The sequence below is a fragment of the Rhinolophus ferrumequinum genome, chromosome 6 (genome assembly GCF_004115265.2).
Source record: "Rhinolophus ferrumequinum isolate MPI-CBG mRhiFer1 chromosome 6, mRhiFer1_v1.p, whole genome shotgun sequence".
Lineage (NCBI taxonomy): Eukaryota > Metazoa > Chordata > Mammalia > Chiroptera > Rhinolophidae > Rhinolophus > Rhinolophus ferrumequinum.
The window spans coordinates 13,019,520-13,031,954 of NC_046289.1; the positions used below are offsets into that span (position 1 = coordinate 13,019,520).

Here is a 12,435-nt window from a genome sequence, read left to right on the forward strand (position 1 = left end):
TTCCCTAGTCCCCCCGCCCTCCCCCCCACCTAGCTGCCAGAATCCTGGCAGCCAATCCACTACTTGAAAGATCTTTCTTAGGAGAAGCTGACCGGCCTAAAGGGAAAGGCCTAAAGACCCGGACATTAGGTGCCCCCAAACTAGACAGGCGAGACAAATCACTCATCACTGCAGATCTACATTCAAATGTGAAGTCAAAAGCCCCCATTCCATCCCCAACTAATGAGCCATCAGCTTTTTAAGCGCCCCATTCTTAAATATAAGACAACCAAGTATGCCCAGACATCTGAGGAAAACCTTTGTCATGAAAGACAGTGATCAAAACAAATGACTTATAGAAAAATCAAGGAGAGGAAGAAAAATATCTAAAACTACCTTTAATATCCTCAGAGAAATAGAAGTATTGCATACATGAAACCAGTATGTTAAAAAAAAATGGGGGCTGGAATATACAGAAATAAAAGGGCTCTCAGAAACAAAAGACATAACAGAAGGTAAGCAAAAGAAGTCATTCATAAACCTTGTAGAACCACTTGATGCTTCAAACTGTATATGCAGCATGGATAAAAATAATAACTAAAGGAAACAAAAAGAATATGAAGAGCTGATGAATCAGTACAACATACAGTCTGTAGCTGCCTAACATTTTGAAAGAAAATACCCTTACGTAGAAAGCAGGATGGAATGTTGGGAGATGAGAGGGCGAAATCAAGAATGGAGAATACTTTATAGGTAGGGGAGAAAAGCCAGGAGAGGCAAAGACTAAAGCTACATGAGCACGGCAGAAGCATAACAGTCACCATCTGACACCAGGGTGGAAGGAAACCCTCAGAGAGATGAGCACATCTTTCTGAGACCGAAGGCCACGGAAGGTCAGGGAATACAGCTGCTGACTAGGGAGTCCTGACGAAGAAGGAAATTCTGCTAGGAGTTGACAAGTAGGAGTCAATGGACCAGTTTCCAACAACAGGCAGGTTTAGGGGAAACAGAAGGAAGGTTAAAGTAAGATTTCTGAAATTAAGATCGCAGGTATCCAATGGTTCCCTTCATTTGTTCAGCAGACATTTATTAGGGATGGCACATGCATCTGGCAAGGGCTGGGCACTGAAAACAGAAAATTGTGGCACTAGCCCCGGTCCTGGAGCAGTTAGGATATGTATGTCTGTGTGTTGGGGATGGGTGCCAGGTCAGCAATTAAGCTACAGAGGCTCTAAGAACAGTAAGTTCTAGATGTACCCGACAATGAGATTTTAAAGTTAAGTAAAAGTGAGGACAAAGTTGAACAGGCCAGAGGACACTAACGCAGCTCAGGCAACGGCAAAAGTTGGGCAGAGAGGAAAGCAGGGGAGGGACTCAGGTCATTCCAGGAGCAGGCGAGTGGCAGCCAACAGACTGCAGGGACCCGGGTGAAATGGCAACAAAGGAAGTTTCTGAACAAAGCAAGAAATAAAAAACACCATATAACATGAAGAAAATGCCGATCTTGTCTCCTGTCCCTAAAATATTTTCACAGATCTAAATACAGCATCTTAGGGCAGGATCTAAGAGATACATTAAATGAGGTGTAAGGAATGTAAATAGCAACTGAAAAATGCTAGATTACAATAAAAATTTAAGATTACCAACCTTGACTGAGCTGCAGAGTTTCTGCCATTACTGGATCAATCTGCAGTCGGGATAACAACTGCCTCTGTTGAGTTCCTAGAATAAAAATGTTAAAACTTTACTAAGTGTAAAAAAACACCAGCATGTGTGTTTTCCAGAAATTAAGCCCCAAATAACCTTTCTGGTTCCTGAATTAGAAGTCTTAAAAATGAAGCTTCAACAATACAATTTACCAACATTTATAGACCAAAGGTCTGTAAGACCAAAAAAACTGTACTCAGGGTTAAACCAAAAACAACAATGTAGAACATTCCTGGTTCTCCCCCTCTGGAGGCCAGTTTTCCTGGACTGGAGGTAAAGCCCAGAGATAAAGGGTAAAAGCCAAGAGGTGGTGGTTCGTGGACCCACAGCTTGGACCATGGGAGACAGGCAACAGCCAACTGCAAGATCAACATAAGAAACATCGCCCTCCATCACCTGGGCTCTCACCACTTAACTCAGTTCCTCATCCCGTGAATTTGCAAAATGAAACACTCCAGAGTTATCTGGTCACAGTTCCTAAAAGACAAAACTATGGGCTTGGATAGATACAAAGAGAATACTGAACAAGCATGACACTAAACACTGCAGGCCAGGTCCTACCAAAGCATGAAAATAATCACTTGGATCTCTTGGAGGAAGACACTCAGCTAGAGTACTTATCTCTTAAACAGGTTCACAATTTCCTCAGAGTTACACTGATACAAAACTGATATTCTCTATCTCAATTTGATGATAAGCACTTTGAGTTAAATCATGTTGAGTCCTACTTTGTCAATAAAAGTCCATGAAAAATTCAAGTTCTTTGTGACTTCCTGCCTCTTTATGAGAACTAGCCAAGTTACATGAAAAGATACAGTCCCATGGGTATCTAGAAGATATCACATATTACGAATTTACCTTTCTCAATGTTTCTAAGGAAGCCAATTATTTTTACACCGTCAGTCCTTGACTGTGATTCGAAATCTACTTCCTCTTGAAGACCATCAAACTCTCTGTTGCATTCAGTGGATGCTGAATATTCATTCATTTTAACCTCCAAAGATGAAATTTTAGCTTCATTCTGTGACACTCTAACATTCAGATCAAAAAGATTTGCTTCCGCTGTCAAAACTGCTGCTTTCATTCCTTTAATTTCATTGATATCAGCTGATATTTTCCTTAAAAGATGGGAAATATTGTCTAGCTCATTCAGTGAACAAGATGAACTTGTTACAGAACCTAAGTCAACTGGACCAGGTGAGAAGAAAATTGGTAGAGATGGTGATGGAAACCTTGAAGACATTTTCATAAAATCTTATCTCCCTCTTAGTATTTGGTAATTTTTCCTTCACAGCCCATTAAATTGTTTCATCCAAAGTAAAAGTACGGATTAAGGCTGTTATTTTAAGAAGTATTAAGAATGAATAACATTTTAAAACCCGCAATTAAAAAGACAGGGCTGTACATTTCTGGAATCAAAACTCAAAAGTAAAGTCCCACTTATAGCTAGCTCCTCTCCAAACAATAAACCCTTTATTACATACAAAAGAATTCTGGCTTCTGATTGGCTGAAAATTCATGACACACAAAGAATTTTTTATTCTTTACTTCATGACAAGGAGCACTAAAGATCTAAAGCCTAAATGAAGCAATGTAGCAACATTAAGTACTTCATACCGGAATAAGATGTGAATTGAGTATACTTTTGTCTCTCCATCTATTAAACCATAAATATTAAGCTTCAGATTATTTAAATTGTTTTATCTAGTATCTTCAGTTTCATTTACCCTTAATAATGGTATAGGACAGCATCTGGCATTTCCTTTGTTGGGCGAGGGCAGGGAGGGTAACTGGACCCACAATCATCGATAAATCTCTTTAAAAATATATGTGGTAATAATGGAATTCAACTGCACTGATATGATGGTAATTTCAAAGATAAGGGAAATGAGACTTGGTCTTCGTTTGATACTAGACTGTTTTTAGATAGGTGATTTTTCTCCCAATCTGTTGGTTTTACATATTCTTGACAGTATCCTTTGAAACACAAAAACTTTTAAACTTTGATCAAATCCAATATATGTATTGTTTTGTTTGCTTATGCTTTTGGTGCCATCTAAGAAACCATTGGTTATCTAAATCAAGTTCCTTTAGATTTATACCTCTTTTTTCTCCTAAGAATGCTGTAATTTTAGCTCTTACATTTAGGTCTTTGATACATTTTGAGTTAATATTTATATATATATGGTGGTGTAAGGCAAGGGTCCAACTTCATTCTTTTGCATGTGGATATCCGGTTATGCAGCACCATTTGTTGAAGATTGTTCTTTCCCCACTGAATTGTCTTGGCATACCTGTTGAAAATCCATTGATCCTAAATGTATTGGTTCATTTCTGGATTCTCAATTTGACCCCAAATTGAGACTTGCATACCCTTATGCAAGTCAAGTGCTAGTCTTGATTACTGTAGCTATGTAGTAAGTTTTGAAATTGGCAGTGTAAGTCCTCCAACTTTATATTCAATAGTTTTAGCTATTCTAGGTCCTTTTTATTTCCATATGAATTTTAGGAATAATTTGTCAACTTTTGCAAAAAAGCCATCAGGAACTTTAACAGACTGAGTTGAATTCATAGATCAATTTGGGAGTATCACCAACTTAAAAATATTAAAATCTTCCAGTCCATGAACACAGAATGTCTTTCCATGGCTTTAGTTTGAGAAAGGTCATTTTTACTGATTTACTCACCAATTAACAAATAAGCTGTACAAAATATGAAGATGCAAGACGGTGGACACAACTCCCCACAGCCTCTCCAAAAGAATAATTCTTACAAAGAATTGTAGCCTTTGGTTTCCCAGTTAAATAGATATTGCTCAGAATAACAGAAGTGCTTAAATTTATAAGAATCTTTATTCACTTCTCCACTGTATCTGTAAATTAATCTAATTTTTCAAAAATCTTTGGATAGAAGTAATTTTCAAAATTGACAAGGCTTTGGATTCACACAGAATTTTTTAAGAGCACAAGCTGACGGATGACATCTACAGTAACATTAGGACGAGCAGCACACCCACAGCCACACCAGCTGGTTCACTGGTGTTCATTGGTGTTTGCTACCCACACCAGAGGGTAGCAAACAAACTCATTGAGAAAAGCAGGCCAACGGGCCTAAGAAGAGCCCATGTAAAACTTCCTATTACCACCCATGGTGACCAGCCCAACTTTAAAATGCAGAATACCCAAAGATCCTTTCATAAATTCCAATGTAAACATCCAGCATCAGAGAAAGTTTACCTATTTTAAGGAAACTAAAGTATAGAACGTTAATGTTGCCTAATAAGTAGCAGAGCCTGGATGAACACCCAAGCAGGCGGGCTCCCTGCATCTATGAATTCATAATCACTATATGTTACATTGCTCTCCATGTTACACTAAGTGGAATAAAACATATCACAGAGAAGTTCATGTGGTGTAATTCCTATCTTACATATACACATATGTACATGCATATAAACAAACATATTCTTTATACAGAAAGGTGCACATGTACACACATATGACAAAATGCCAAGACGACTCGATACACACCGAACTGTCTGAAGTGCACTGCTTACCTCTGAGGACGACAGTGGGCAGGACCCTGAAGGGGGGATTTTCCTTGTTTTCTCTGACTATAAAAACTCTTCTTTACTAACACTTTCACAGTGCTTCCAGTACAACATGATATACTGAGTAAATGAATATAGTCTCTCTTTCTGGAGAGTCCATAAAAACGAAGAACTTAAAAATGACACATCTTTAACAACACACAGAAGTGGATTTCAAATTGGGTACTAAGACTATCCACTGATGGGTAGAAGTACAAGAAATTCTATTATAGAAATATTTATTATCTCCATCTTTCTCAGAGTTCTATTTTTACATGTTCTAACACATACACTAATAGTAATGTGCATACAGGGCGTGTACACAGTGAAAAACGACTTTAGTATACAAGACTGTATGGTCAGAAATATGAAGGTCACTGATTTAGAGATGAGAGTTAGGGAGGTGATCACAGAAGATGTGACTTGAACCACCTTTGGAAAACAGAAAATATACAAATACTGGCTGTGAAGCAGAGCAGAACAGCCACAAATGAGACCCTGTGGGAACTGCAAGTGAAACACAAGACAGGAGTGAGACAAATGTTTACCAAGCTCCTACTATATGCCAGCCACTGCACTGAGCACTCAACAAAAACAGTGAACAACACACAAACCCCTGGTTAAAGAGCTTATATTCTGGTGGGGAGGGGAAGGAGATGAACCCCAAAAACAAACAAACAAGAAAAATATTTGTTAAAATATAACATATTTTATGTTGATGATACATATTTAAAGTCGTTGAGTCTAGATAAAAATATCGAAATTATGAAAATATATGGTAGTAAGTGCTCTGGAGAAAAATATAGCTTAGAAAAGTGGACTAGGGAACATGGGGCTAGGGGGCTGGTAAAAGCTTCAACAGAGATGACTTTTGAGCGAACTCTGGGGACACCTAGAAAATATTTCAGGGAGAGAGCAAAAGCAGCTCAGACATGCCCTTCTTTTAACTCTGTGAAAGATAAACACACCAGGTATGTCTAGGGAATAAAACGGAGAACAAAGTGGAGGGAGCGAGAGGGTAGCAGGTGACGAGATGAGAGAGAACTTTGACTTTTACTTGGGTGTAATGAGGAGCCACCAACGGCTTCTGAGCAGGAGTGGCGTGAGCTAATGTACAGTTTAAAAGGATAACTCTGCTGCTGTGTGGAACAGACTGTAGGAGGGCAAGTTTGAAAGCAGACATACCAGTAAGGACCAATTCCAAAAATCAAGGCAAATCCTGGAGTCGTTCAGACTAGGATGTAGAGGCAGGGGTGATGAGGGATGAGTGAATTTTAGTATATTTTGAAGGTAGAAGCTAACAGGGTTTGCTAAAGGTGGAAGAGGGGAGGGAGGTAAGAGAGGGAAAGAGGGAGGAAAGGAGACACAGGAAAGAATAGCCGTTAAGTTTGAAAGAAAGAAAAATAGCACTAGGTTTCTGGCCTAAGCAACTAGAAAGGTAGAGTTGCCATTAACTAAAATAAGGAAGAACAGATTGGAGGTTAAGAGTGTTAGTGGTTAGGTTTTAGACAAGTTAAAATGACTGTATATCCAAGAAGAAATGTAGAGTAAGCAGTTGGATAAGAATTGGGAATTCAGGTGCAAGGTCCAGGTTAGAGATGTAAATTTTGGTGTTGGCAGTGCTAAAATGATATTTAATCTGGATGAAATGAACAAAGGGAAACCCAACTGTGAGAGGACGGAGCAATGAGCAAAGACGACTTACAAAGGACATGAAACAGAAAAAAAGGTTTGGAAATGGTACAGCCACAGACATTTAAAAGATAAAACTTTAAAATTTTTAAAAGAGGGTTCTTTTCTAAAGAAACTCAGAGAATTGTCTGGGGAGAACCCAGCCAGCCAGTGGGAGTATAAGCAACTCCCAGGGAAATTCTGATGTTTCAAGGCCAATTGCAGCTTTTTATCTGCTTTATTTAACACAAAATCTGCCTACAGTAAAGGTCATCCCACACAACTCCAGGTGAGAGACTGCAGTGCCTTTTCTTGAACTAGGAACCAGAATGTCTGCAGACATTAGTGAAAAGAGCTGCAAATCAAAGGGCAAAAGCAAGCAAGCAAAAACTGACTGAAGGAAGCCATCAATTAGGGAACAAAAGAGAATTCTTTAACAACATTTCTCTACGGTTTTCAGGCAAATTTGAAATACTATATGCACAAAACAAGATACTATAGAAACATAAGAAAGAATTTGCAGAAATTCGAAAACATGCTTTCCTAAATAAAAAAAAAAAAATAGGGGATTGAAAATAAAGTGAAGAAAAATTCCAGAGTATAACAATATCAAGTACAAAAAGAGGAAAGATGAGAGGAAAAAAAAACTCAAAACAGGAAATTTATTATTCAACTAGCAGAATTTCCAAAAGAAAAGAATAAAAACAGAGAACAATTTTTAAATAATAATGAGAGAACTTCCCAGACCTAGGGAGCAACCAGTCAGATAAGCCAAAGAGGACAGTCTCTATCTAGGAGAAGGTACCTAAGGAAAAAAGGGAACGCAAAGACTTAACAGTATAAAATGACAGACCTTTAGACTATACTACAGATAGGCAATGGGGGTGGGGGGAGAACCTAAGGAAAACAAAAACTGTACAAGAGGGGAAAACAGCAAACTCTAGGGAATCCCTAAACAAAAAAACTGTAGAACAAAATACTAATTTCCCCTACAATGAGTAATATTTATATAGTCTTCATTTAAATGCTTATTGGTTCTCAACATTTTGGTCAACCTGCAAAGAATGGTAGTCTTAACTACAAAAACAGAACAAAATGTAAATCCAATCATCATATAACAGCGGCCGGCCCGGTGGCTCAGGCAGTTGGAGCTCCATGCTCCTAATGCCAAAGGCTGCCGGTTCGATTCCCACATGGGCCAGTGGGCTCTCAACCACAAGGTTGCCGATTTGATTCCTCAACTCCCGCAAGGGATGGTGGGCTCCGCCCCCTGCAGCTAACAACGGCAACTGGACCTAGAGCTGAGCTGCGCCCTCTACAACTAAGATTGAAAGGACAACTTGATTTGGAAAAATCCCTGGAAGTACACACTGTTCCCTAATAAAGTCCTGTTCCCTTTCCCCAATAAAATCTTTAAAAAAAAAAAAAAAAGAATTAAAGGAGGACATAAACATATTTATGTTCTGAGAGTCAAAACATATTAACATATAGTTGATTAAAAAATAAATAGATATTTAACTGTGTTTCTTAAAATGACAAAAGTACATAATAAATGAACTAAAAATAATGATTTTACTACATGGGCTTGGAAGCAGGAAAAAGTGTGAGTTAGATCCTGATATACTATAGCAAGAAATCAAAAGATACCATCTATAGTTGGTGAATTAAGAAACAGTTGTGGGCGGCCGGGTGGCTCAGTTGGTTAGAATGCAGTGCTCTTAACACCAACGTTGCCGGTTCGATTCCCACATGGGCCAGTGAACTGCGCCCTCCACAACTAGAGTGAAAACAACAGCTTGACTTGGAGCTCATGGGTCCTGGAAAAACACACCGCTCCCCAATATTCCTCAATTAAAAACAAAAAAAAAAAAAGCAGATAAGCAGTAATTAATCCTAATATTAAAAAAACAAACAGGCGTATAAGCGTATTATTACAGACATGGAGAAAATTAAAGTCAGTCATAAATGGAAGCATTTAAAAGCAGTGACCTCTGCGGAGGATCAGTGTGGAGACAACTTGCTTTTTATTTTAAATTTTTCTATACTATTTGATTATTTTCTAATCTAGCAGCTGGCATTACAGTGATTGTTTTCCAAATTTTCTATGGTGAGCATTTATTTCATAATGTAAAATATTTTATTTTAAATTTTTTATACAACATATACCAAAGGGAAAAAAATGAAAGGAAATCCATGCCTAGACACATCGTAGTGAAACTGCAGAACATCAAAGACAAAGAGAAGATCTTGAAAGCAGCCAGAGAAAGGACAGATTACCTACAAAGGAACAACAGACAATTAGAATGACAGAAGTTCACTCAACAATGGAAGCAAGAAGACAATGGAGTAATATATACAAGGCGCTGAGAGCAAATAACTACTGATAACCTAGATATGGGTATCCAGCAAAACTACTGCACAAGAACATGGAGAAATAAAAGTGTTTATAGATAAAAGAACTCTTGCGAAATTTGCTAACAAATCTGTTCTAAAGAAACATCCAAAGAATATACTATTCAAAGAAAATACTTCAAAATAATTGGAAAGTAATGATCCCCAAATATCATTCAAGAGAAGTGAGAACAAAAAATGATAAACGTAGGTATATCTGAACAAACATTGGGTGAAATAATATAATACAATGGTGCCCAATTTATGCATTTTTAAAAAAAGACCAAAATGAAACATTAGAAACAAAAGTCAGGAAAGTAAAGACTGGTGCTAAGGTATCCTAAAGTCCATTTACTGTTTGGAAATGGGGTCAGAATATTAACTTCTGGAACAGTCAGTTAAATTGTGTCATAAAATTTCAATGGTGGGCAGCCCGGTGGCTCAGAGAGGTCGCTGGTTGGATTCCCACATGGGCCAGTGAACTGCGCCCTCTACAGCTAAGATTGTGCACAGCCCTCCCTGGAATTGGGTTGCCATGAGCAGCTGGAGGTTGGTGTGAGCTGCGTGGGCTGCTGAGTGCTGCCGTGGGCTACCCTGTGCTGCCATGAGCAGTCAGTGGCCAGCATGAGCGGCCAGCAGCCGGTGAGAGCTGCCGTGAGCTGCTATGAGCAGCCTACCAACGACCGGCGACTGCCTGGGGGGTGGGGGGGTGGAAGCACAAGGCTCATAACACCAGCATGGGCCAGGGAGCTGTGTCCTATACTAGACTGAGAAACAGCGGCTTGAACAGGAGTGGGGAGGAGGGTGGGGGAGGTGGAAAAAGGGGGGGCGGGGGGAACCAGTAACCTAGTTTTATGACATTTAAGAGAGAACTATGCCCAAAGCATAAGGACAGAGAAGACTGAAAAAACAAAGGCATGGAAAACAAAAGAGATATGAGGCAAATACTAACAAACAGGCAATATTAAAATCAGAAAAAAACTGACGTTAAGATAACAGCACCGTTTGGTAAAGAGGGTTAAAGATAAAACATTCGGGGGCGGACGGGTGGCTCAGTTGGTTAGAGCGCGAGCTCTGGGCAACAGGGCTGGCGGTTCGATTCCCACATGGGCCAGCGAGTTGCACCCTCCGCAACTAGAATGAAGTCAATGAGCTGCTGCTCAGCTCCCGGGTGGCCAGATGGCTCAGTTGGTTGGAGCGCGTCCTCAACCACAAAGTTGCTGGTTCGACTCCCGCAAGGGATGGTGGGCTGCAGCCCCTGCAACTAACAACGGCAACTGGACCTGGAGTTGAGCTGCACCCTCCACAACTAAGATTGAAAGGACAACAACTTGACTTGGAAAAAGTCCTGGAAGTACACACTGTTCCCCTTCCCCGATAAAAAAATCTAAAAAAAATAAAATAATAAAAAAAACACAACATTCAATCCAGCAGGATGACATAACATGAATGCACCTAGTTTAACAGCCTCAAAATAAATAAAGGAAAACTGATAGAAGTGCCGAGAAATTAAGATAACTGTCATCTTGATGGACAATCTCAAGACCTTCTTTCAATTACTGATAACTCAAGCTGACCAAGAATTCAGCACAGTCAAGACTTGAACATCATTACGGTACAGCTTTATTGACTAAATGCAAAATTTTCAAGCCAACAATTAAGAGTCCAATTTCTTCCAAAATGCACATGGAAGATGTACAAAATCCATCGACTTAAGTCTTAACAATTCAAAGAATATGTATTGTACAGATCACATTAATCACAAAGCTTTAAATAAAGAATATAAAAAAAGATTAAAAGACAAAAACAAAACTTCCACACTGTAAATGAAAAACACTTTCAAATAACTCATGGGTCAAAGATGAAAAATCTTAACGGGAATTAAAGACACTTAGAATGATAATGAAGACAGTAATGCATCAATATTTATGCTATGCAGTAAAATTGTCACATCAAGATAAATTTACCACTTAAATGTGTACATTTGAAAAGATAAATTAAAAAATGGATATATTAAAAATAAGATCAGAAACTAATGAAACAGAAATCACACCAAAAGAGAATCAATAAAATCAGAATTATTGTTATTAAGTCTTTGAAAAGCCTGACCAAAAAAACTTCTGACAGACTAATCCCAGACAAAAAGAAAAAACACAAATATTGCAAGGCTGGAGAGACGAGAGAACACTATTAACTCATGCCAATACATGTGCATATTTAAATTTTAAAAAGCCGGTCACAAACAAAGCTGTAAAACGGTGAGTAAGCACATTAACTAATGGCTGTTTGCAGTGTCCCTTTGCACTTAGGAACTAATGAATCCAGTAAGCGTAGTTAACAGTCCTCACCACTTCAATTTAACCTTTTACTTTAAAACAAAACAATATAGAAAACCACACAAAACAAGTAACAGCTTAATGAATTTATATAAGGTAAAACACTACCACCCAGGTCAAGAAAACAGAACCATGCCACTACCCCAGAAGCCTCTTCCTGAGCTCCATCCCAATCAGTCCTCTCCAGTAACCACCATCTCCTTTCCTAGTAATATCCAGTTTCTTTGTGGTTTTATCACACAAGCCTGCATCCCTAGGCACTAGAGCTTCATTTTGCCCCCTTTACTTTGTCTTTTAATCTAGAATTCTTGACTGTCTGAACCTGTACAGTTCCCTGAGACTGTACTTTGCAGTTCCCTGAGACTACTTTGCCTGTTGCACACTCATGGTGCAGCTCAACCAATAGTTTTCTGGCATTGGTACCTCCTGCAAGATGACCAGCGGATCAGAGGCTTGATCACTTGGGTTTAAATCCTCAGGCAATACTAAGGTAGTGTTTTATTCTTTCATCGGGAGGCACAAAATGGCTGTTTTTCACTTAAAAAAAAAATACGTTAGTAGCTATTAGTGATCAGTGCCTAGATTCATCAATTCACTATTAGTTGCAAAAAAAAAAAAAAAACCCTCTATAATTCTACCATTTTGTTTTTTATTTACTAGTTAGAATGACTTTAAAAGCTGCTTCCCTCATCTATATCAACTGTTGGCAAACATCTTAGGTTGTGTGGGCTATATGATCTGCTGCAACCATTCAATCCTGTG

General features: G+C 38.7%; 1 protein-coding gene across 5 annotated transcripts in view; it reads right to left on the reverse strand.

The window, feature by feature from the left end:
- Positions 1 to 12,435, reverse strand: part of ZC3H14 (zinc finger CCCH-type containing 14) — a 38,199-nt gene that overhangs the window by 12,446 nt on the left and 13,318 nt on the right. For all 5 annotated transcript variants that reach the window (XM_033109209.1, XM_033109205.1, XM_033109208.1 and 2 more), the window contains one exon: positions 1,627 to 1,701. In XM_033109209.1, coding sequence (XP_032965100.1) covers positions 1,627 to 1,701 — 75 coding nt within the window. The remainder of the gene's footprint in view (positions 1 to 1,626; positions 1,702 to 12,435) is intronic.